Genomic DNA, 26229 nt, shown 5'->3' with positions numbered 1-26229 from the left:
ATAAGTCATATTTTTTATGTTCAATCTATATCTTTCACATGAAGAACTTTCCTTGTGAATAAATATTTGTTAATTGAAATAAGCTTCAAAGAGCTTAATAGCACAAGGAAATATCTGAAATAGAAAGGGACAAAGATTAGATAGACTTGATTTAAGCCTAATCTAAAGTAGTACATGAAAACTATTATAAATTTACCTAATTGGAATGTATCTTCTGTGATGTGCACATTCTTTAAAGACTGTATCTAATAAAAACTTAATTATGACCACTAGAAATTGCTACCCTGGGCACATTAGCCAACCATTTTGTTTCTTTACCCATTTAAGAATAAAAGGGAAAAAATCATGGAAAGTAGCAGAATATTATTTAGATAAGAATAAAAACATGTATGTAGTATGTTCCAAAAGTCTCTAAAATCTCAGTGTAATTTAAACTTTTTAAAACTTTAGCATTTTTAGATTTAGCAATAATTTCCCTTACAACTACCCTCTTCAATTTAGTTGTACAAGTTTTATCCTATTTTACAAATGATGAAGTGAAGGCTTTGAGAAGGTACGTTCTTTTCCTCTAACTACACATCACAACCAACAATTCCATTATCTAGGATTCATATCTAGCCCTCCAGACTCCAAATTGAATGCTCTTTTCATTATACCAAATTATTTCTGTAATTTTTGGCATGATTTTGGCATGATTTTCTCCTCCTTGAATCTGATATAGATTTTTGCACTTTTTTTTCCTGCGTTTATATATCCTGTGTTATAGTTACTTGTAAATATAGGAAATAGATCACAGTTTGGTAAATGGAGCACTAGATTTGAAATCAGAAAGACCTGGGTTTGACTCTTGCCTGAAATACTTATTGTAACTATGATCAAGGACCCAATTTCTTCATCTTTAAAATGAGATAGTTGAACAAGGACATTTTCTAAAGTCCCATCTGTGACCCATGTATTATCCCTCTTACTAGATTATAAACCTATATGCTTCATCTCCTTCATAAACTATTGTATTCTTTGTTTGTATTTCCATAAGAGAATGAATATCAGAATGCAAAGGCTAAAATTCGAAATCAATTTTTCCATTTATTAAAAGTCTATTCAATAATTATTTTCACTAAGCATTTATCAAGTGCCTACTATATCTAGGCACTATGCTAATTGTTGGATTTAAAGATAAAAGAAAGTCTCTGCCCACAAGGAGTTTGCAATCTAATGGATAAAGATAAGACCAAAAGGAAGCTGAAAAGGTGGGGGGAGGGGAATCAGGGGCTGGTGCATGAGAGAATCATGTTCCTTGGATTTCAAACCAAGGAGAGCTGCAGATGGAAAGTGGACAAAACCCCCCACAAATATTCTGTTGGTGTTAAGGAAGAGAAAATTAAAAAGTAATGACTGAAACCAAGGTTCTTGAATCATTTTTAGATTCCATAAGTTATTGGTTCCCTCTTCCTAGTTAGTAAAGATATCCAAGTGAGCCCTTCCTTCATGGCTCAGGCCCTTGCATTGATCTGAGAAAAGAACATTAGAATCAAAAAGCTTCATAAATACCATAGACATTATACCAAATAAATGAACCCACCAAAATGGTAAATGAGTATAATTAGAAGCAGGCTTTGGAAAGCCTACTGATTTGGGGGCCAGAGTCTACCCTCAGATGTGCCTGCAGCTGTTTTTTTAGAATTTAGCTCAATACAGTAGATTTATATAAGCAAATAGTGGTGCAAGAGGGGATCATTATTTCTTGGATATTGAAATTTGAGTAAAGCTGAAGTTCTCCTTCAGGAATACAATATTCCACAACTATCCAAACCTGAATGTCTTTGGCAGGCTCCTGGAACACCAAATTTTGTAGTTATAATCTCATAAACTCCAGTTTTTGGCTTGGGCTACAAGGATAACAAATATTTCACCATAGTAGGTTCATGCAAACTAATTTAGCCTAGAGAAATGAAAAAAGTGCACTGGATGGCTGATTCCTTTTTTTTTTATTTCTGACCTCAAATTTTCCATATCAAAGCAATCATTTCTTTAGCACCTCCTCTAACAAGTTTCCACTGACAGAAGTGCTATTTTTTTTCTATTGACTGGAAACTGAAAATGGAGTGTCATTCTTCTTCCTTGGTTGTAAATATTTCGGTTACTATTTGTCATTCTGGATCAAGGCTGTAGCTTTCAGTTTTTAGATTTTCCTTGCAGTACATAATGGGTGAACATTTACTTACAGTTCTCAATTTTTATGGTTTGTGAATGAGAGAATATACACATTAGGACTTAGTTTGTCAGGGTCAGAATAAAGTTTCTCAAGCTATCCTAAATGAAAAGTAACATGTGCTCTGTTGATTAAAACCTGTGGTTATTTTAGTCATTTTCACTTGTGTCTGACTCTTTGAAACCCCCTCCAATTGGGGTTTTCTTGGCAAAGATTCTAGATTGGTTTGTCAATCCCTTCCCCAGTTTACTTTACAGATGAGGAAACTGAGATTAACAGAATTAAGTTATTTTCCCAATGTTGTATAGCTGCATAGCTAGGAAATACGAGATCAGATATCCACTGTGCCACCATAATTCTGTAAAACCATCAATGGATCCCTATTCTCTTACTAAACTTATGAAGACCCTCCATATTCAAGTATAACTCTAACTATAGAAGCTTTGTTTCCTACTATTACACACACACACACACTCACTCACATCCTCTCTTCCCTCTAGTCAAGATTTAATGAATGTTTATATGTATGTACATTTTAAAGTATATGTTGTAAATAAAAGACAACTTCAGAGATGAAAGCACTACTAAGGGGATAAAGAAAATTCTCCTAAAGAAACCATTGCTTGAACTCAGTTTTGAAGGAAAGTTGAGATTCCAGGAGCAGATTATAAGTATAACCAGTGCAAAGTCACTGGTTCTAGATGGAACATCCTGTGTGAGGAACAACAAAAGTGTGGTTAGACTATATGGAAAGGAGTAATATATAAGAAGACTGAAAAGGCACAAAAAAGCACAGTATATATAGAGTTTTGAAAAAGGAGTTTATGTTGATCCTGGAAATAACAGAGAAATTGATTTATAGATTGATAGTGGTGGCAGTGTTATGTGAAGAGGTAGATGTGGCATGATCTCCTGCACTTAAGGGAAATCACTGGTAATAATGTAGAGGATGGATTGAAGCTGGGAAAATGCAATTCAGGGAGATCAAATAGAGTACTATAGAAGTAGTCCTAGTGAGAGGCAATGCATTGCCAATGAGGATTAGCATGATGGTTATATGAGTGGTTAAAAGGGGTGTATGTGAGAGATAATATAAAAGTAGAAACAATATTTGGCAGCTTATTAGATATGTGGAGTGACTGAGAATGAGGAGTTGAGGATGATATTGAAATGATAGGAAGGATGATAGTACCCTCAAAAGTAGTAGGGGAATATGGAAGAAACAGCATGAGTTTTGGTGGAAAGATAAACTGTTTTGTCCATTTTGGGTTTGCAATATCTATGGGACATCCAGTTCAAAATATCCACCAGGAAGATGGTACTGTAAGTTTGGAGCTTAGAGAAGAGAATAGGATTATAGACCTAGAATTTATATGAAAAAAAAATAATTAAACCCATGGGTACTAATAAAGTCACCAAGAGAAAGAAATTAAAGGGAAAAGAGAAGACCCAGGAAAGAATCTTGGACAGTAACTTATTGGGATTTGAATGAAGATATAGTAAAGAAGGAGGAAAGAGATTAAGGCAATAAACATTTATTGAAAACCTACTATGTGTTAGTCACTATACTAACTCATTTGAAGGAGGGGTTGGAGAAATAGGAGTATAACCAAAAGCAAAATCTTGAAAATTCAGAAAGGATAAAATATTCTGGAAGAATGGGTTATCAGGGGGCAGCTAGGTAGCACATTGGATAGAGCACTGACCCTGGAGTCAGAAGAACCTGGCCTCAAACATTTAATAATTATCTGGCTGTGTGACCTTGGGCAAGTCACTTAACCCCATTTCCTTGGCAAATAAAAAGAATGTATTATCAATATTATATGTTACAAAAGAGGTTAAGAAATGTGAGAAGGGACTATTAAATTTGACAATTAAGTTATCATTGGTAACTATGGAGGAAAAATGACAGTGCTGGAAACCAGATTGAAGTTGGTTTTTAAGGGAATGAGAGAGAAAGAGAGGAGAGAAGATGGAAGCATCTAGTAGAATTCTTTTAGGAGTTTAGCTGAAACAGAAGAGAGATAGAGGATGATAATTAGCAAGGATGATAAAAGTTATGAAGAGTTTTGTTTTTAAGGATGGAGGAAACTTGGGCATGTTTGTAGGCAGAAAAGAAACCAGTAGATATGGAAAGTTTAGAGAAGGAGAATGATAATGGACTCAGTAAAGACAGATTGACATGCTTACCCTGCATCTGGATTCACCACAACTACCAAGATTATTGCTTTATGAGTTTAACTACTTTAATTTCTTCAATAATTTTTTTCTTCCAATCACTTCTAATTTCCAGATCAATCAGAGATGTGTTAAAACTTTCCAAAGGCATCACTAGGTGTTAACATATTATTAATTTTAAAACTTTGTCATCCACGGTGGTTGTATTTTCCAACTATATAAGTTGAATTTGGGTGGGGGATGGAAGCAGGAACCAAATCCTTTTCTCCCATACTTCATTCAGCTTTGTTCTGCAACACATGAGTGAGAGCAAAGGATACAGATGTTAAGAATAACGGGGCTTGATTTTGGCAAAATGTGAGTGGATGTAGGACAATGAAGCAAGAGATCCAAAAGAAGAGAATAGGGTAGAGTTGAATTGCCTCATTGAAGGGTCATGGTTGTGAAATAGTAGAGATGCTCTGGGAAAGTACAAAGAGATCATAAGGAGGCTGAAAAATATGTTTGAGAGCAGTAGGGCAAAAGGAAAATATGGATTTATAACAATTATGATCAGATAAACCAATTTCAAAACTGATAAAAGATGGAAATGAAATAACTACATGTGATGGCAGGACCAAGGATATAACCATTCCTGTGTTTAGCTGAGGTGGAGAGTAGGTCAAGAGATTTGTAAATTAAGGAACTGGGAAAGGTGGAGTATTTGAGTGAACATCAACATATTTGGTGAAGTCCCCTAGTGTGAACCCAGGGATTGGGGTTGAAAAGTTAGATCCAAGTACTAAGTACTAACTGCTCACTGGTATAGCTAGGGGACACCATAGTGCACAGTGTGCTAGACTTGGAGACAGGAAGACTTGTCTTCCTAATAATGCCTTAGGAAGGAGAGTTGGAGTGGGAGTGGTGGAAGGAGAGATGTGATAAATTTGATTAGAATGAGCTTCATGGGGCATTTAGGTGGCACAGTGAATAGAGCACCAGCCCTAGAGTCAGGAGGGCCTGAGTTCAAATCCGACCTCAGACACGTAATAATTACCTAGTGATCTTGGGCAAGTCATTTAATCCCATTGCCTTGCCAAAAAAAAAATAATGAACTACAAAGGATGAGATATTGCTGATTGATGAGGAAAGAGAGGAGAATTTGGAAATATCAATAGAGGACACATTCTAATCAAACTATCTTACTTGCTCTTTCCCACATAAGTCATTCTATCTTTTTCCCCTGCTTTTATACTATCTGCCCCTCATTCCCAAAATGCCCTTCCACTTCATAAAATCCCTAACTTCTTTCAAAGCTCAATTTAAATATCACCCCCTGGGGGGGCGGCTAGGTGGCCCAATGGATAAAGCACCAGCCCTGGAGTCAGGAGTACCTGAGTTCAAATCTGACCTCAGACACTTAATAATTACCTAGCTGTGTGGCCTTGGGCAAGCCACTTAACCCCATTTGCCTTGCAAAAACCTAAATGAATGAATGAATGAATGAATGAATGAATGAATATCACCCCTTACAGGAAATCTATCCTAACCCATCTTCACCTAATTGCTAGTTCCTGAAGTTCTTTTAAATCTAGTTTTGTACTTATTTTATATTACTTTTCTATGTAGATTTTGGTTTTCCTAATAGAATATAAACACATTGAAGCCAGGGCCCTTTTTTGTCTTTGTTTCTCTAGTGCCTAGTGCAATATCTGTCTTAGAGTAGGCACTTAATAATAAATGCCTTTTCAGTTCAGGTACTCAATAACGTTATAAATTTTCCTATTAGATTTCATTTTATTAGGTGTCATATATATTCTCAACTGTTAAAATTTTGTTGGATCATGAATCACACATCATGTGTGACCCAGGATATTTAAGACTATTTGCATAAGACTTTTCTGAGGGGTGGAGAAGATCTGAAGAGACCTGGAACCTCCTGTACTATTTGGAAGTTTGAAAAAAGAAGAAATAGGATCTCTCTCCTTCAAAATGTTTGCAACTTTACAGTCATGAAGCATAACATAATCATTTTCCCCCAATGAAGAGAGCCTTAGGCAAACAGATGAGTCCTAGGTTACACATAGTAACTTTTCCTTCAGCTTAGTGTTCTCTGCAAACAAAACCAATGCTTTTACTTAACTTGTATTAAAAAGGCAGCACCATCATTGGGTTCCATTTGTTTGGTGGCACATGATATTATTTTTGCTATTATTCAACAGATTATATACAGTTCGCTATCGGGAAAAAGACAAAGAAAAAAAATGGATTTTCCAAATCTGCCCAGCCACTGAAACAGTAGTTGAAAATCTGAAGCCAAATACTATTTATGAATTTGGAGTGAAAGATAATTTAGAAGGTGGACTCTGGAGCAGGATTTTTAATCACAAGACTGTTGTAGGAAGTAAGTACTTAACACTATTTATTTTTTTTAAACTTTCTGGTACTTTGAATTATTTTATTATTTGTATAAAATAGCATAGATTGAATTTTGTAAATTCAATATTCAGTATATTTTGCAAAATGTATTTTCTTTTGAGGTAGACCTCCATTATAAAATGTTCCAGAAATTCCAATATTTCAAAAAATAGTAACAATGAATCACATCAGAATTATAATAGAAATTAATATCAGGCTTAAAATATTTGGAACTGCAAAAGATGGAGAATCATAGATTGAATGTCAGTTATCATCTCTGTACTATAAACATACATAGATAATTTTTGAGGCAGATAGCAAAGAAGGAATAGGTTCAATGTTAAATTGATTTGTGTTAGCTATAATATCCCAGTTGTAAGGTTCATGAATAGCATGTTGTATATACTTACATAGCTGTCCACACCATGATGTCATGTTCATTGTCACCTTAGATACAGTTCGTTTACATGGAACCATTTTTTCCTCACAGAATTCTATTTTTTCAATAGACCCTATACTTTAAAACACTAAACTGTTCTGAAATTCCATTTATGGATTGTCATTTATATGGAATATTTTACACAATTAATATCCTGGGTGTGGAGGGGAAGAACCAAAAAAATGAGAGCTATAAAAATGTGGTAACTATTTTCATTTTTCATACACAAGCAAATGTCTACTTCTTATTTCATAAAAAAGATGATTATAAATTCCATAAAGCTAGTGAAGTATCTAGGTTTTTTTCATGATATTTCAGACAGAGTCATACAACATTTAAATAGTTAACTGGGAAAGGGGAGCACTTTGGAAAATTCCTTAAGCATATACTTTGAACCCTTGATGAATCCAGGATTCTTTCATTTATGTGGTTCTTCTCCAGTGATTCATTTAACAACCATACATAACTCCATCTTTTGCAGCTCTTGTCCAAATCTTGTCTTGTTCTCCCAAAATTGTACACAGAGGCCTAACTAATGACTTGGTGGTAGAGGAGGGTGAAGGAGGGGGTAACTTCACTTTATGTACATTCCAGTGTTCATCAGTTGTTCTTATTCTCACTATGTGATTAGCTCACCTATTTTCCAGGCTCCTTTTTTGGTGGGTAGACATAATTAATTATACCATGCATTAATTGTATGAGATACTAATGCAATTTTTCAAAATTTTTGCTTCCTTACATTAGAAGAATCATATTCACAAATATCATCTAGTTCAGAGTACTATTTGTCATTACCATGAATATAAAGACATTAAACATGCTTTTAATAGAATTCCCTCCTTTTTTATGTGACCTTTAAAATAAGCATTAAAAGTGGTGACCCTCCAATGTTCAAGAATAAAACTTTTTTGAAGTCTAAGATTTTTGATAAGTAGCATAGAGGAATATGACTGTTCAATTCTTTGCCTAGCTACTTGAAGACAAATAACAAAGAGAATGTTGGAGTATGAAGGAAATATCACTTGAGACAATGAAAATGCTTTTGGTAGCCACTTTTTAGGATAAGGAGTTCATTGACATGGGAGATTCCCTAGAATAAAACTATTTGGTGCACTGTCAACTATTTCCAGGAGTGTTTGTAGAATCAGTGATTCAAATCATTAACAAAAGTGTATCCTCATCAGTACTTTTTGTATATAGTCTGTTAAAACCATATAAATATTCTCAACTCCATTCATTAATTAGGGGAGAAATGGAGGTGGGGTGGGATTGTAGAAAATACTTTTGTCCCCATTGTCAGATATGAAAGAAATAAGACCCCATTCATATTTTCAGATTTCATGTTACAGATATAAATATATATATATGTATATATATATATATATATATATATATATCGCAGGTAAAAGAAAATTGTACTATCAGTAATGAGAGCATATAGATTGCTTAAAAGGAATGAAAATAAAATTGGTTAGAAAAGGCGATTGTTTTCTTCATAAATGATCATTTCGTTTTGTACTTAATGAGATGAAAATATTGTTTCTTTTTTCTCCTGTTTATATCAGCTAAAAATAATGGAAATGGAAAAATTCAAAGTACCTATGACCAGATGAATACAGTGGTATGTAACAAACTTATTTTTAAAGTGAGCTAGCAAAAAGTAATTTTTAAGCATTTATGCATCCAATTTTACTTTCTCACTGCTATTTACTAAGTAACTGAAGCCTAGAGAAGTGAAATTCATAATGCTAATTAATCAAAAACTCTCAGCATTGACTCTAATTATCTCCCTACTTGGTAAAAAACAGATTAGATAATTCCTAAGATCTATATAAGCTCCAACACTATAGGTTCATGATTCTATAATTAGTATAATAATTAAATTAAATAATTAATCTAGCATTCTAAGTTTGTATGCCATTGTTGACTATGTTCTGTCTTGCAGGTAGATTCTTTTTTTGTATTGGGAATCCTTTTTCTTTAATTGCACACTTGATATTTCCAAGATGACTAACTGTTAAAGGAATGTCTCAGGGCAGGAGAGACCTGGGATTACAATAGACTTTTTTATATCTGTGTTGCTACCATTCAACTTTTCCTTCTACCATGAGTGTCTTTTAGGGAAAAAAATTCCTACTCATTACTAAACATCCTCATTGTTTCTACTTACCCACTTAACAAGCCCTTCTCTCAAGAAAGAATTAGTTTTTAATATTTTAGTGTGAATTGTCTTACTGTTGTCAAATTATGTGTATTTTAGGTATTAGGTCTATTTTTTTACCTGAAAGATTTTTTCTCCCATCTTTTCTCCCATTTAATCATGGGCTAGCAGGTAGAATAGGCATTTCAAGGGAATATAAGGAGAACTTTAAAAAAGCTAATTAATATTTTTGTACCTGATTCTGACCAGGTTGAATACCTAAAAGCTAGATATTGCTTCTGTAAATCTCCCATGTAACTTCAAACACAGTCACAGGTGACAAAAAAAATGTTATATCTTGATGACAAGCTTATATACCTCTGTTAACAAATCATTTCTTATGTGACCATGATCTTCAAGTACCCTGGGGAGGAGTGATGAAAATTAATTTAGGAGAAAGTTTTTATTGGAGGCATGAAACAGAGCTTGACAGCAGATTCCTACCTGTGATACTCACTATCTGTGTGATTATGAGTAAATCACTTAACTTCTCTGGACCTCAGCTTTCTCTTATATGAAATAAGGATTTATGTCACTTTCATCCAACATCTCTAATTCTAGGAGATCAAAGCCATAAGATATGTACATGGAATAGATAGCACATATATGAATGTATTTGTATGTGTGTATATATATATATATATATATATAGTATGTATATGCATGCATAGGCAAACACACACACACACACACACACACACACACATATATAAAATCCTTTATAGATGAAGCAAATCTAAAAGAAGAAAATCTCAGAATGAAACTTCAAACACAGAGGGCCCATTTGTCCTTATATCATCTTCTGAGATCATCTTAATTTTTATTTTAAGTGGGCAGGTTTTTCGCAATAATGCCACCTTCCCAACACATGAAGCTGCTTCCTTTATGGTTTTATGTCTTCTATGGAGCAAAAAAAAAAATGTCTTTCTGTCTTTTCAGCCACTTTCCCCACCAAAATTGCGTACTTTTGGCAGGGTAACTCTTTTAAAGAGGATTATGTGACAAGATTGGGAGGGAGATTAGGTCTCGCTCCTAGGGACTTTTTATTCCCTCTTCCCATAATAAATAAATATGATGGGGGGGGTGGGCATAAAGGCTGCAATAGGAAGTAATTTCCTGTATCTCTGATGAAGATCCAAAAGATTTATCTCTTCAAGCTGCTAGGTGGAGTCCTCCCTAGACTACAGCCAACAATCTGGTATTGTAGCATAAATTGGTTATTTATTTCCAAAGGGAAACACAACTCCATTCAAAAGGATATTTTAAGGTTCTTCTCTTAGGCTTGGTTGAGGGTTACCATCTGGAAAAAACGAAAGTGTTTCATTTACTGACATCTGTGTAGCTCTGGGATTTAAAGGAAAATTGGAAAGGAAGAGTCTGGAATAGCCTCTGGCTTTAAGCATGGCCATATCTTCTGTCTTTTAAATTGATATGATATAATGACTCATTTCAGACAAAAGAAATTATAGTGACAATGAAAAGCATAAATATCATTTCATTGAGAACCTGCCTAAGAGGGCATTATTTCAAGGACTTAGAACTAAATTCCAGATATGTGATCAAATTTTAATCAAAAGGGAAACTTTATGCAATATTTTCATTTCAGGATTGCATACATGGAAATATTTTTCTTCCAAACACCATCCAAGGGAGGGTGGGTAGGGGGTGAGATTTGAATTGAGGAACAAAATTGACCATTTGTTTAAATGAATATTATTTTAGGCAAAATAATAATGTTTCAAAGAACTATCAGTTTTTGAATTTAATTACTTATACATATTTTTATTATATATTCTGCTAATGTCAATGACTAATACTAGGAATAATATGGAGATGGAGCCTTGGAGATGGAAATAAAACCTTTATCCAGACAGTTCTTTCTACATATAATAAAACTCATCTGTAATTTAAGGCATATAGGAAGATTTCTTTCTGGCTGTTTGCCAATGACATTTGGGCCATTTTTTTTTCATTTTTAGAATTAATGCTGACAATTTCTTAGAATTATATTGCACTAATGTTTGATTATTTGGTTATAATGCACAAAATAATGGCATTTAAGGATACTTCTTTTTAATTCATCACATCTGTTTTTAGAATTTCACATTTGTAAAATATATTTCATAGTCCAGTAGCTGGATATACTTAGTTTTTTAAAAAAATTACATTATATTTTTCAACCAGTGTTTTAAAATACAATTTTAATTGTTTATGGAAAGCCAGCTCCTCCTGAAATCAGCCTTCCCATGGGATATGACATCTCTTCTGACCTTTTCTTCATTATCATCTAGATCCACCCATCTCCTAAGGGAACAGCATCTATTATTGGCAAAAGGGAAAAAAAAGTGCTGCCAAATTTTTTAGTTTAATAGTGATCAGATAAAGATTGCCAAGAGTAAGAATGATCGCTTTTCATGTTCTCCCTTTATCCACACCTCAAGATTATGCACACAAAACAAATTATATATCTTCTCATTCTAAGTACATTCATAGTAATTCTAGGCCAAAAATATAATAATAAAAAACAGTTGGATCTGTTTTTTTTTTAATATTAACTAGAAAATTGAAAACTTTCACAAGAGGTATGTTGGTTTTGGTTTTAGCTAGACCTGAATCAGCATGTTTCATTGCTTAGTCAGTTTAGAAGAAAATGGGTGGAGTTTTTTAAAGAATGAATTAAAATCAGAATGTACTATATTAAGATTCTTCTCTTGTGAATATTTGGTTTTTCTTTCTAGACAGTGGAATTGTTTTATGAGCAAATTTTAACCCTTAAATGTCCCTTCATCCTGGGGGCTTTGAGATCAAATAAGATCTCCATAGATTGCTCTACTGAAAGGATGAATAAAAATAAAACCTTTTTTTTCTAGAATTGTCAACGATGCTTTGTGAAATGGTTTTGATATAATCAAAGGATGAATCTCTAATGCCAATTTTCCATTAGTTGCTACTTCACATGAAACAATAAAGTTGCTATTGGGCTCAAGGGGTCCAGGGTATTTAATCCTTCAAGACTATATTGGAGTAGGGACTAGTTCAAAGCTAAAGGGGCTTCTCTCTCTCTGTTCTGGATTTGATACATGCATATAGGTTTGGTACTGTGGGAAAACGATCAACTTAAAAAAATCTTTTTTTTCTTTACTTTTTACTATTTTCCATTTTCCTACTTTCTACCCTCTACCCAGTTCCTGGAACCTCAAAGATATTTATTTAAAGTTTAAGATTTTACGTAAATACAGGATCTCTCCAAAGCAAGGCATAAAAAGATCCTCAATATGCAATGTAAATTATGTATAGAATGGCTATTTATTTCTTCTCCATACAAGAAAATATTCAACATGCAACCATGACTGTCATAAATGTTCATTAAGAAAGATTTAAAGCAAGCAGCAGTAGTAGCATACCTACTGTTATACTTTTCTAAAAGATTAAAACCATAAACATCTGAACACAAAGCAATTTGTAGAACCACAAAATAGGCATCATTACATTTCTCCTTGGCTCTTCATTGTCCAAACAATTCCCTCCAAGTGTACATCTAGTAAGCCAAGCCTGTTGGTCTTGTGTTCTGGTTGGTACTTATCTTTTTGGATAAAAAAAGCCCCTCTAGTAAATATGGAAAGAGCATCTCTCACACCTGCTGAGGAACCAATATCTCCAGGCCCCTTAAATTCCCAAGGGATCCTCCTAACCTAAAAACATCCATTTCTGTCAAGAAGAGAAGAATATTAAGGATAAGGTCACTTCTTATTAAAGAAAGTATCCAGGGGAAATCTAGGACACATTATGGATCCATGCCTATTTGTGGAGTACAACATTCACTACACACACACACACACACACACACAGGTATACTTAGCAAAACCCTGAAGTTGGCAACATTTATGTTCAGAATAATAATAATAATAATAATAATGTTTATCCTTCATTTTCAAAGAAGATCACAACTTCACGGAAGTGATGCTATGACAGACACATGAATTGGATTTGAATGAAGGATGTTGTGTTAAGTCCCCAGCCTATTTTGTCCTCCAGAGCCATCTTGGGGCCAGTGGCCAGATATGAATCAGAATGATTGGAGATGGCTCTGGATGCGAGGCAATCATGGTAAAGTGACTTGCCCAAGGTCACATAGCTAGTAAGAGTCAAATATCTGAGGCTGGATTTGAACTCCCATCCTCTTGACTCCAAGGCTAGTGCTCTAACCATGGCACCAGAAATACAGTGAAAGAAGTCAAGTGAACTCAGAGTAAGGAAAACCCAAGTTCAAGTCCCAGCTCAGAAGTTGACTAACCACATGACCCTAGCAAGTCACTTACCGTCTGTTTGTCTCAGCCTCCTCATCTGTAAAATGAGAATAGTAATACATTAGCATCTATCTCCCAGGGTTGTTTTGTGTCTACATATGTGTTTACATATAACACATATAAAATAATTTGCAAACTTTGAAGCACTATGTAAATGCTAGCTATTATTTTTTGCTATCTAGGACTGCCTGTCATGTTTATTTTACTGTGGGGGAAGGGGCACAATTGGGAAGGAGTAAATTTGCAGTATGTAGTAGCAAGCCAAATTCATTTAGCCTTTAATACCATAACATCTACATCTGTCCTTAGAGTATAGAAAAATAATAATTTTTCAATATGATTCTGTCATTAAGAAAATATTGGATTATTTTCCATATTCTATACTGTACTATGTTTAGTATTTAAGCATGTGTTTAGTGTGCTAGTATTTAATATGAATATTGCCATCCAAAAACATCTAAAAGATAGCTAATGCAGAGAACATTCAGAAAACCACATATAGATTTATATTATATGCATATATGTTATGCAAATAATATATAAACAGAATATATGTTACATATAAAACATAATAGAAATAATATATCTGTTACATATACATACTATATTATGTATGCATAATTTAGTTATTCCTTGACAACTCTCAGTAATAATTTTTACTATGTTTATATTTTTCAAAAGCAATTCCAGGAAAGTAACCCAAAAGTAAGACACCTGTAATGATAGATTTTTAGTCAATAAGGTACCCTACTTAGAGAAGATTTTGGGAGGCATCAGAGCCTGCCTAGTGTCTCTGAAGTCATTATATTTATATTTTGGTGACATCTGCTTAAAAGGACAGTCCTAATCCCAGAAATAAAGTCATTTGAGAGGGTGGTTTTGAAATTTTGTACTAAGCATAGTGCCTCCCACATAATAGACATGTGATAAATGCTTGTTGACTGACTAATATGTGGTTTTTGAAGGCTATGTCAGTAAAGGACAAAAAGTTCACTTTCCAAATAAACAGGCCATCAAAATGAATTGTTTCTGCCAGTAATTTGGACCTTTTATTTTGAGAAAATTATGTGAACCAAGTAAAAAGAAGGTCCATGTAGGCACACAAGTTTTAGTTAACAAAGACTGAACCAGAAGGAGCATTTGCAATAAGAGTTAAGTTCCCATTATTGTTTGAGAATTCTCCAAAAAAACCCAACAACAAAATGCTGAATAAAGTTTTTGTTGCTGTTTTCTCACATGAAATAATAATTTCTAGACCCAAAGGTTAACATTATTTTCTTCTCTTTTCAGCCAGCATACATTCCAAAGAAGATAATTCCCATTACAGTTATCAAACAAGGTAATCCCTATTGTTTTCTTCAGTAGATAAATGTTCAAAATTTTTAAAAACCATGCTATTTGTTCAAACTGAAATGATTGAAAAGAATTATATTTCCCTGTTTTTTAAAGAATCTAATTGAAAATAAAACTCTACATGTGGCACTGTGATCACATCTATAAAAGTTAGAATCCCCATTTTACCTCTTTTACCAAAGTGCCATTTGATCTTGGTTGAGTGAATGTCTTGGTGTTTCTCTACATAAAATGGAGATTTAAATACTTCTCTCTCTCTCTTTTACTTCCTATTCTTGTAGAAATAGAATTAGGGACTGTTTTATTTATTGATAATAGTGTTTTTGAGAATATTGCTAATGGATAAAATAATATTAAAGTCATAATTTTTACTTATTGAAAATCAAAGAAATTTTAAATGCAAGTAAGTAGTTATTCAATATCTTTGGTAACTAGGTCGATCCTGATTTAGTTGCTGATTTTAATGTGGTAAAAAAAGACTGTATTCATTGTCTTTAAAAGCTACCTGAGGGAGGGTACCAGGGTTATAATTAAGGGTCACTGACTCCTCATTTAGTCTCACCCCTGGAATTCACTTGCCATAGCATCCCTCTTCTTGATCCCTGTCTCTTCATCTCCCTCTTAGTTCCCTCAAGAGTCACAAGTGTGTTGCTCTGAAGGCAAGCTTCTTCCCCTTTTCCCTACCACCCTAACTCTTAGATTGTCTTTTGGGCTGCTCTTCTAGCCCCCAGTCTCCCTCTAACCATAGACCTGTTTGCTACACCACCACCAACTCTGGAGCCCCCTATCGTCTCCCATCTCGTTTGGTTGCTAAAAGAAGCTGAGTGTTTTTCTCACTGGGGTAAACCTGGCATTTGAAACATAAACTTACAAGAAAGACAGATTAAGGGAAGAGTATGTTATAGTCTATTCTGTTTTCAGTTTCTTCATATGACATTCAGAAGTATTCATTTCCTAAGTCAATATTTCCAGACTGATGTATCTTGGTTTGGTGTGGCAAGGGGAGAAAACTGGAGGGAAGGGGTCAAAAGGGAGTGGAAAAAAATGTATTTTATAAAATAGCAAATATAATATTAAAGTCTTGTGACTCATAACTTTGCATCAGAACTAAATATGCCTATATGGCTTCTGTTAAGTTCTCTCTGCAATCTTTTCATCTTGCTATTGCACTGATTATGTTTCCCCAGTGATTCAGAATGTCACACATCGGGCGGCATCAAAATCTCCAGACAGGCCTCCTGTAGGAGGAACAATACTAGGTAACTGGTTCCTATTTTTTTAACCTAACCAGATAAAGACAGGTGTTATGTGTTTGCCAAATGTTTGTGGGGAGCAATGAACTAGATCAGAGCTCCTCAGATGGTTTTTGCTTTCTTCACTTTCACAAGAATGTTTTATTATCTCAATCAAAATGTCCTGGGCTTTTGCCCAAGGTGTGGTGCAGTTCATTGAGGGCTAAAAGTCAAGAGTTCTATTCTCTACCATGGACTTGCTGTGTGGTATCTAAAATTACATGGCCTCATGCCATCTACAATAAGAGAGTTGATACCAATTCTTTTATCTGCCTCCACGAAATAAGAATATACATACAAAATAATTTGAACATCTTTGAAATAGTTATGTAAATAACAGTTAATACTGGCAATCACACTCTTATAAAAAGTAGATAAATGTTTTTAAATGGAATCAAATTAAGATTTTATATGTAGTTTACTAGTGAGCTGATTGTAAAACAATTCAAAGGACAGTTGTATGCATGAATTTAAAGCAACTGGATATTAAAAAGGGGATTGTAAAGAAAAAATAATTTTGACCTATTTCATCTATTTGTAATCTTAGGTGCATAGTGAACTATTAAAAATGAACATTCTAGCCTCTCTTGCTTTAGGCTTTATCTAATAACATGTTCCACTTTCCTTCATTACCCTCATTTAAATTTCTATGTAGTCCATCTTATCATTCCTGGTCTGAATGAAACCTCTCTGAATGGTCCTCCACCCATCATTGTGGATATTTCCGAAAAGGTCAAGACTCCATTAGGTAAGGTGGAAGATGTTCATTTTGTTTATATGTTTTCTGAATATTGAAGTTGATATTCTGAATATCAAGGGAATATGAAGCTGTATACTGTTAGCTATTTTGGGAGAAGAGGCAAGTCAATGGATTTATTCTATTAGCCAAAGATAGCCAGGTTCCTGATTCTCCTTTTTCTCTCCTAAAATAAAACACTTAATCTTTTCAATGAATTGAAATATGGATTATAGTTTGTTGGGGTATGGGGAGGAAGTCAATATACTCAAATTAAAGTTCTGCTACTACTTAATTTCTAAATGCATACTACCAGTTTCAGATTTCTCAATTAGAGTACATATTTATTTAAATTAATCTTTAATATAAATGCATATATTTAAAATAAAGTTATTACTAAACTCACTAATCATGGTCTAACATGTACAAATGAAATTTAGAAATCATATTTGGTCTATTGAAAGCTAAACAATGAACATATAGCATATAAATTCATGAATTCAAAGTCTCACAGCTAAAAACCCTAGAGCAACACTCTCATTTTGCAAATGGCAAAATCAAGACCCACATGACTTGCCAAAATTAATATTGTCAGTTCATGGAAAAGCAGCTAAGAAGCCAGATCCCCTAAATCACAATTCCAATGTCGCTTCCAATGTGGCTTGTGAAACATTGAATTTACCATGCATTTTCTTTTTTTTAAACAGTTCTGTTGGATAGGAATTCTGATGATGTTTCCATGTTTCCAATTTCTGGATAAAAACTTTGAAGAATTATAATCTAGCCTAATATAAGCATTCAGCTCTACCTAGACAAAATATTTGTGTGCTTGTAAAAATTTTAGTTCTCCCTTCAAAAGTTGGCTTTTTATAGAAAACCTGCATGTGTGTTTTGCAGGGAGATGTTTATATTCCCTTAGTCTAATAATATAGGATGCCCTGGAAGAGGAAAGATTTATGGATAAGAAAGGAGGATCTAAATTGGTAGGGCTAACTTATATTTTAAAGAAGCTTAATTCTTTTTTAGAAGATTTTTTAAAAAGTATCTAAAAGATGTTTTGTGCAAAATTTAATAGGATCTGGCAGACTTTGAGAGATAGTGAAGGATAAAAGAGCTTGGCATACTGTGTTCCAAGGGGTCATAAAGAGCTTTACATGACTAAATTACTGAAAAAAATTAATTTACAAAAAGTTGTTTATGGTTTTATTCATTCCTTATATTTCATTATAAAGATTCTCATTTCTCTTAGTGTTGCCATTGACTAGCTGTATGATCTTAGACAAGTCATTTGATTTCCTTGAGTCACAGTTTCCTCATCTGTAAATTGCAAGGTTTAGACCAAATGATCCCCTAGTTTTCTTCTGGTTCTAACACTTCATGTACCTATTTTAAATTGTGTATGTAAAAAAACTTGTTAAGGAACTGAACCTCAATTTCCCCTCCTCTGGTAACTCATCCTTGAATCTCACATATGCAAATAATTCCTCCCCCACTTTAAGAGGTGCATTTTAAGGAGGGAGGGGTAAAAGTTTTATTTAATTATTTTATTTGTAATGAGTCTATTACAAACGGTACATGCTAGAGTCTACTTTCCTATAGTCTGTAACAGTTGAAATTTCATAAAGACTAAGACTATGGAGCTATTTAAAACCATTACTAACTGAAGGATGGCAGATGGACAGCTAAGGCACTTCCCCAATACCTAGAAAGAAGTCCTGCACTTTAAGTTGGTACCCATGATGAAATTATAAAGGAACATAGACAATAGTGGCACAAAATAAATAAGTATAGATAGGTTGTGATTGGCATCAATGGAAAGACTATCTAAGTCAATGAAGCCAAATACCCCATTGTATTCATATATGTATATATATATATATATATATATATATATATATATATATATATATATATATACTGTCAAAGGGGACTAACTTTGAACCATAAGTCATAGCCCTTAATTCTGAAAAAATCATCTTATTTCTGTCTTTTCAAAGTTGCTAGTGCTACTGAGCATATTTAGCCTCTGAAATTTCTTCAATTTGGGAAAACATGTTAGTCTTTGTTTTGGCATGCTTCACCAAGATTTAGTTCTCGCCTGGAATGAGAAGTAAGAAAAATATACAAATGTAGAGTATAAAAAAGTATAGAGTATAGAATTGCAGAGTAAGAATAGGTGCAAATAGTAAAAATTCTCTTTTTAATCTTTAGTTTACATTCCTGGAGTGAGGAGTATGATAACATAGGGGAGAGAGTAGAAAAATAATTAACAAATTGGAAATATTTTGCCCTTGGCTAAAATTGGTAGTAAATGTGTGTCCATGTGTCTGAAATGAAATATTTGTCCCACCCAGACAGATAAAACTTAACAGAGTGTCATTTAATTAAATTGTATTTTTGACATATAATGAGAGTGTTGGGAAAGACCTAGAGTTCATCCAACCCAGATCCTTTCCCTCTCTCCCAGTCCTCACAAATATACTTTTCAGAATAGAGAAGAGGGACTACACCTGTGATTTCACTGGCATAGGGCACTCTTGAAGAAGGAAAACTCTCTTTACTAATTCAGGTCAGCACTTCTGTAAATTAGAGCTTTAAGAGAGTTTTCTAGGGCTTTCAGAGGTTGTTTCCTGCCCAGGCTCACAAAGCCAGAATGGCTTCAATTGGTACTTGAATTCTATTCTTCCTGTTTCCAAGAAAACTTTTGTCCACTATTCCATGGCATATTCATAATGCAGTGGATGGAACTTGGGAAACTTGGGATCAGAAAGACCTAAGTTCAAATCCTGTCTTTGACAATTATTATCTCTGAGACCATGGGCAAGCCATTTAACCTCTCAATATGTTTCAATTTTATATGTAAAATGAGAATCTACCTTAGAAGGTCATGAGGATCAAATGAGGTAAAACACTTTGCAAATCTGAAAAAACTACATAAATGTAATTTAATATTTATTATTATGATTGTTGTTGTTGTCATAAGAGACAAGAAAACTTTACCCCAGTTCACACTAATAAGTGTATAATGATAGTCTATATCATGGAGTGATATGTTATAGAACACAAACACTTACCTTATGATGCTAAATCTAATATTCTTTCCATTATTCCAGACCTCCTCATATATTTTAATCAGTTTTCAAAGATAAATGAGTATTTTACATTGCTTGTTTGGGGAAATAAAAAAAATAAATTTCTAAGGAAGAAATAACTCTTCATGTCAAGTTTATTTTAATAATAATAATGTTTGCTCTTCATTTTCAAAGAAGACCACAACATCAGGGAAGTGATGCCATAACAAGCACATGAACTGGATTTAAATGAGGGGGTGCTATGCTAAGTCATTAGTCTCACTTTCTCCTCTGGAGTCATCTGGAGTCCATTGGGTCCAGTGGCAAGATATAAATCAGGACAACTGGAGATGGCTCTGGATGCTAGGCAACCAAGGTTAAGTGACTTGCCCAAGTCATACAGTTATAAAAGGCAAGTGTCTGAGATCAAATTCGAACTCCTGTCCTCCTGACTCCAAAGTCAGTGCTAGCTATTTTAAGGCATCAAGTAATGTAATTTTTTTTTTGCTACAGACTACATGTGGTGTGAACATTGGGAAAAATATATAAAAATGCTCATATTACATCTACATCTCCAACAGACAAACAGTTTGTCAAATCCAAGGTTTGACTTGCCAGAATGTAGAGAAGTAAAAGTGTTGTCAAAAGTCAACAACAAGGGACAAGGAATTTCCTGGTTTTTTAAAGACTGCATTCTGAGGGCAGCTCTGCACCTTTTATCCCAAACTAGTCTTTTTCAACAGTGGAAGAAATCAAGACTCTAGAATCATACATATGTTTGCTGATGTTATTTTACATAGGAAGGCCCAGAACAGTTGTGTTGGTCCAAGGCCACAATGAAAGCATCAGATTTCACCCCATCTCTTCTAATGTCCTATCCAATAACTTCTCTTGATACCCTATTGCCTAATTTCAATATTATTATAATAGGGAGGAAAATTACTAATTAATGGCTTCCCTAAGAACAAGAGGAGAAAAGACGCAAAAAAATGAATATGATTTGGTCTGTGGGAAATGGAAAGAAGACTTAATAGCCATTGTCAAACAATAATGAATACCCACTATAATCCCACCAATATTGACAAGAGAAAGAAATGGAGTTAAATTACATTAGAGGGGAAGCTAGGTGGTACAGTGGATAGAGTCAGGAGTACCTGAGTTCAGATTCAGCCTCAGACACTTAATAATTACTTAGCTGTGTGGCCTTGGGCAAGCCACTTAACTCCATTTGCAAAAACCTAAAAAATGAATGAATAAATAAATAAATAAATAAATAACATTAGAAAGAATTTGGATTAGGCATGAAGAAGAGGAAGACAGACAGCAAGGCCCAGTGGACAGAGTTGGCCTCAGAGTCAAGGGGACCTAGACTCAAGTTCCATTGCTAACATTTTAGTAGTACAACATTGGGTAGATCACAGCAACCTCTCAATACTGTAGGCAACTCTCTAAAAGTTCTTACTGCAGAGAAAATGCTTATGTACATCACTGGCTGGAGTTTCCTTTTATACCTATAAAATCTTAGATTCAGCCTCTCTCTATAAGAAAGAAATTTTATCCTTCATATTATTGTAACCTCCAAAGTTCGTGGTTGTTCAGTTGTTTCAGACATGTTTGACAAATTCTAAGATCCAATTTGGGGGTTTCTTAGTCAAGACGCTAAAGTGGTTTGCCATTTCCTTTTCCACTTCATTTTACAGATGAGGAAACTGAGGCAAACAGGGTTAAGTTACTTGCTCAGGCTTACATAGGTAGTAGGTTTCTGAGTCTAGATTTGAACTTAGAAAGATGAATCTTCCTGATCACAGGCCTGGTACTATGCCACCTAGCTGCCCCAAAATAAGGGGATGTAAGTTTCCATTCCTCAATGGTTTTAAAATAAAAATTTTAATATTAAATCTTTTTGAGTAGCTAACCCTTGAAAACCTTCCTCATCTTAGGATTCCCTGAACATTTCATTTCATTATTCAAGCAAGGTTCTGGATTCTCTCAGGGTCTATCCTAACCCAAGGGTATAAATGTAGCATGTTTAGAAACCACATTAACTTTTGGGTTTTTTTTTGTCTTTTTAGGTTTTTGCAAGGCAAATGGGGTTACGTGGCTTGCCCAAGGCCACACAGCTAGGTAATTATTGAGTGTCTGAGGCCTGATTTAAACTCAGGTACTCCTGACTCCAGGGCTGGTGCTCTATCCACTGCACCACCTAGCTGCCCCAAGCGCCACCTAGCCGTCCCCACATTAACTTTTAAAAAATATTTTATTTCTTTATTTTTCTAACTACACACAATAGTAGTTTTCAAGAATCATTTTTGGAAGGTTTTGAGTTTTACATTTTTCTCTTTCTCTCCCTCCCTTCCTCCTTTGCACTTGACAGAAAGCAATCTAATAAAAGCTATACATGTATAGCCTTGCTAAACATAGATCCATGTTAATCATGTGAAACTGCATTAACTTTTTTTTAAACCTGTAGACTAATTTCTTGGCTGGACCCAGGTGTCTTTTCAATAATGTACTCTCTCTCTCCCTGTCTCTGTATATTGCAATTGCCCTGTATCTTCTCATCCTCTGTGACTTTCTTCTGTATCTTTCCATAAATCTTCCATAGAAGATCTTCCCAATGTGGAAACACTGGAGAACTCTTTTGTTCACCTAGTCCACTGTAGTATAAATAAAGGCAATTAGTTGCCAGGCTTAGAGTTAGGAAGACATCTTCATAAGTTCCAATCTGTTCTCAGACACTTACTAGCTGGGTTACCCTGAACAAGTCATTTAATCTTATTCGTTTCAGTTTCCTCATCTATAAAATAAGTTGGAGAAGGAAATAGTAAACCCCTCCTCTATTTTTTCCAAGAAAACCCCAAATGGGGTCACAAAGAGTCAAATACAATTGAAGCAACTGAACAACAACAACAACAAAGTATAAACAAGTTGCTGTTTTGTTGTTCTAAATTGTACCCTAGTGCTTGAAAAAGTCCAATGTAACTACTTAACAGAATCTGGTTTGCAGATGTACATTCCTGAAAAGAGAATAGATAAACTTTTAGATGAAAGTTTAAGGGGTAAAGTGGCAACACTGTGGTTTGCTTGGAGATAATGGCTGAAGTTTTATTTGAAGTTATACTTTCTGATGATTCCCTTAAATATCCAAAAAGAGACTCTTGTTTGCACATGATTCAGCCTTAGTTTATAAAACTCTCCTTTCACATTTAAAACAAAAGCATTTTCCCACCAAATTATTTTCCTCCATAGGAATCTTATTTTGCTTTTTGTTTTTTTCCTGGTTTCAATCAATCCCATGCTTCCATTAATCATATTTACCACTAAAAACAAATTGTGTCACCTGAAATATATCATTTGTTCAAATGCCTTATGTGTACTGAGAACAGACCAAGGTTTAAAACTATGCCTGCCATAAAATCTGTTTCTGAACTGGAATGCTAAAGTGGTCAGTTATCATTTCTTGCTTTGATGTCCAATGGTCTCCTACAGAAAAAAAGGGCTAATATAAAGATACCTTCTACTAAAGGCAACCTTGTCCCTTGAGCACTGTATAGAGATGATTCAGAATCCTTTAAGACTTAAATAGGAGAACTCCTTTCCAACTAGAATAACTTCAAGTCCCAGCTTGGTGACCAACTGTGAATCTGTTGTCTGAAGACAAGCACAACCAAAATCAGCTAGACTTAATACCAAAAGTTTGTCCAGCATGAGATGGTAGAAAAAATATAGGAATTGGAATCAAGGAGTTCTGGGTCTCAACCCTAGACCCTACATCATCATCATCATCAACAATCAGTATCATGTTAATAACTAGCATTTTGTAGCATTTTAGGTTTACAAATATCATCTTGCTAGACTTACATTGTGATCATGGGCAACCATAGTTGGATACACTTTAACTTGGCTCTAACATAGTAATGTAATTTTGGTCCTTTTCACACATGAAGGATAGCAGTCGACCTTGGGCAAGTCATTTAATCTTTGTGAATCCCAGTAGTCTCAACTATTAAATGAAGATTTAATTTATTAGATTATTGTCCAGACCCCCCCCGAATCCTATGATCACCTGTCAGTCCTATGATACAGGAACATTTTCATTGATGAAGGGGAGGCATATCAACACCAACTTCACAGATCCTTGAAGTTTTGAATGTCATTCACAGCTAATTTTTGAAAGAAATGGTCCATATTGTTGTGGTTTAACTGGTTTCAATGGAATGCAGCTAAACACTTTCTGATTCTAGCATATGCTGAAAATGAGTTATTTCAGGTATTGAATTAAGCAAATAACACAAATGATTTACTCTCTGAAATTTTAGCTAAGAATGAAACCATGGCATTACCTGCTGAATTTAAAACACCAGAGAAGGAAAAAATAACAGCGCAGCCTGTCCCAGGTAATGACTCTACAGATATACAACATCTAAAATATTATATTATTTTTAAAAAAATCTCACTCTTATGAAGAGGTTGAATTAAAACTGATTAAAAATTAAAATAAATTGTAGGAAGCTACAACAAGAAAAGATCAATATAAATAATATTTAATATTGGAGGATGTTTAACTCCAAGTGAGTTTGTTCCATCAGCAGATGCACGTGTTTAGCAACAACCTTACAAATATTGATTAGAAGACATCAAGTACTGTGCTGCATCCTGGGGCTACAGAGGTGGAACTACCCACTTGATGTTTAAGCATAGTGCAAAATAGAGAGTCATGAGGCCAGTAAAGATCTGAACCAAAATGCAGAGAGTTTAAGGAGGGAGGAATATTTTTTGACTGAGGTATCAGTAAAGGCTTCCAAGAAAAATTGGTACCTGATCTAAGCCTTGAAGGAAAAGAATTTTGATTGATTACAAATAAGGGAAGAGAACATTTTGGGAATGGAGGTGATCCGTACAAATTCATAGAGGCAAGTCATGTTTGTTGAATACCTAGTAGTCTGGTTTGGCTGTGTCAGTGTTTTGATGTCCTCAGTTTAGAGAAGGATGACATCTCCACCACCACCACCGTCCCTGACCCTATCTCTTTCCCTATAAATGTAACAAATTTAAGATTCTAATGTTTCCCAAGGGCTCATTTATATGATGGTCTGGTTTCAAATTAATTCTTATTTGTTTAGATCTAAGTTCCTAGAACCAATTATATTTATAGTGGAAACTTAAAAATTAAAAGGATTATTTATTCTACCTCAGTATAAAAGAGGCATTCACTTTATTCAATTTTCTTCAATTCTATCAAACCTTTTTAGGGCTATTCTAAATGACATAGCCAAAGACAGATCACTAAGAAAAAAATTGTCCTCTAAACCACAGCATTGTAGTAAAAATAATATTATTTCATGTAAGAATATATGCTGAACTTGTCCTAATTGTTCAAGAAATTTTTCCAGTCCAGATTTAATAAATTATCTCCAGTCTAAGGAGAATTTAAGAATGTCTAAAGTTAAACTCATCATTTTCCCCAAAATTTCACCCTTTGTTAAGGGTACTATCAACCTTTCAGGATAAAAATCTCTTTTCATATTTAATTCCATTCTTTCTTCACATCATCCCCTCTCAGTAGACAATAAGTCCTTACAGTCTTACTTCTATAATACCTCTTGCTTTCCTATTCTCAATTATATTGCCACTCTCCTAGTTCAGGTTTCTATTTTCTATTCTTTTTATTAAAGCCTCCTTACTTCCTTGCCTCTGATCATTACCCTCTCCACTCTTAACATTTTACTTCACTTTTTTCCCATTTATCTACTGTGTTTGGCAAACCGATTCAATGTCTTTTAATATTGTCCTATATTTTTCTGTCTTCCATGCATTCTCATTGGCTCCTCTCTTTACTCTTCTATCCCTGAAATACACTTCTTTCTTAGTTCTGCCTATTAAATCTTCCCTTCTCTCTTCAAAGACCTGTTCTATTACCATATTTTTCCAGAAAGGCATCCTTCATTAATCCTATTAAAAGAGATCCTTCCCTCTCAAAATTCCTCAAAGCACATTGTACTAGTCACCTTTTCCTTTATCATACATATATTTTACCTATTTGT

General features: G+C 34.3%; 1 protein-coding gene across 11 annotated transcripts in view; it reads left to right on the top strand.

The window, feature by feature from the left end:
- The window catches only part of ABI3BP (ABI family member 3 binding protein), a 278236-nt gene that overhangs the window by 130027 nt on the left and 121980 nt on the right, over positions 1-26229 (top strand). For all 11 annotated transcript variants that reach the window (XM_074214347.1, XM_074214345.1, XM_074214338.1 and 8 more), the window contains exons 5-10: positions 6592-6773; positions 8792-8847; positions 15024-15072; positions 16274-16345; positions 17034-17126; positions 24505-24582. In XM_074214347.1, coding sequence (XP_074070448.1) covers positions 6592-6773; positions 8792-8847; positions 15024-15072; positions 16274-16345; positions 17034-17126; positions 24505-24582 — 530 coding nt within the window. The remainder of the gene's footprint in view (positions 1-6591; positions 6774-8791; positions 8848-15023; positions 15073-16273; positions 16346-17033; positions 17127-24504; positions 24583-26229) is intronic.

The sequence above is a fragment of the Macrotis lagotis genome, chromosome 1 (assembly GCF_037893015.1).
Source record: "Macrotis lagotis isolate mMagLag1 chromosome 1, bilby.v1.9.chrom.fasta, whole genome shotgun sequence".
NCBI lineage: Eukaryota > Metazoa > Chordata > Mammalia > Peramelemorphia > Peramelidae > Macrotis > Macrotis lagotis.
Note: the sequence above shows the minus strand (reverse complement) of the source record. Positions and strands in the feature narration are given on the sequence as shown.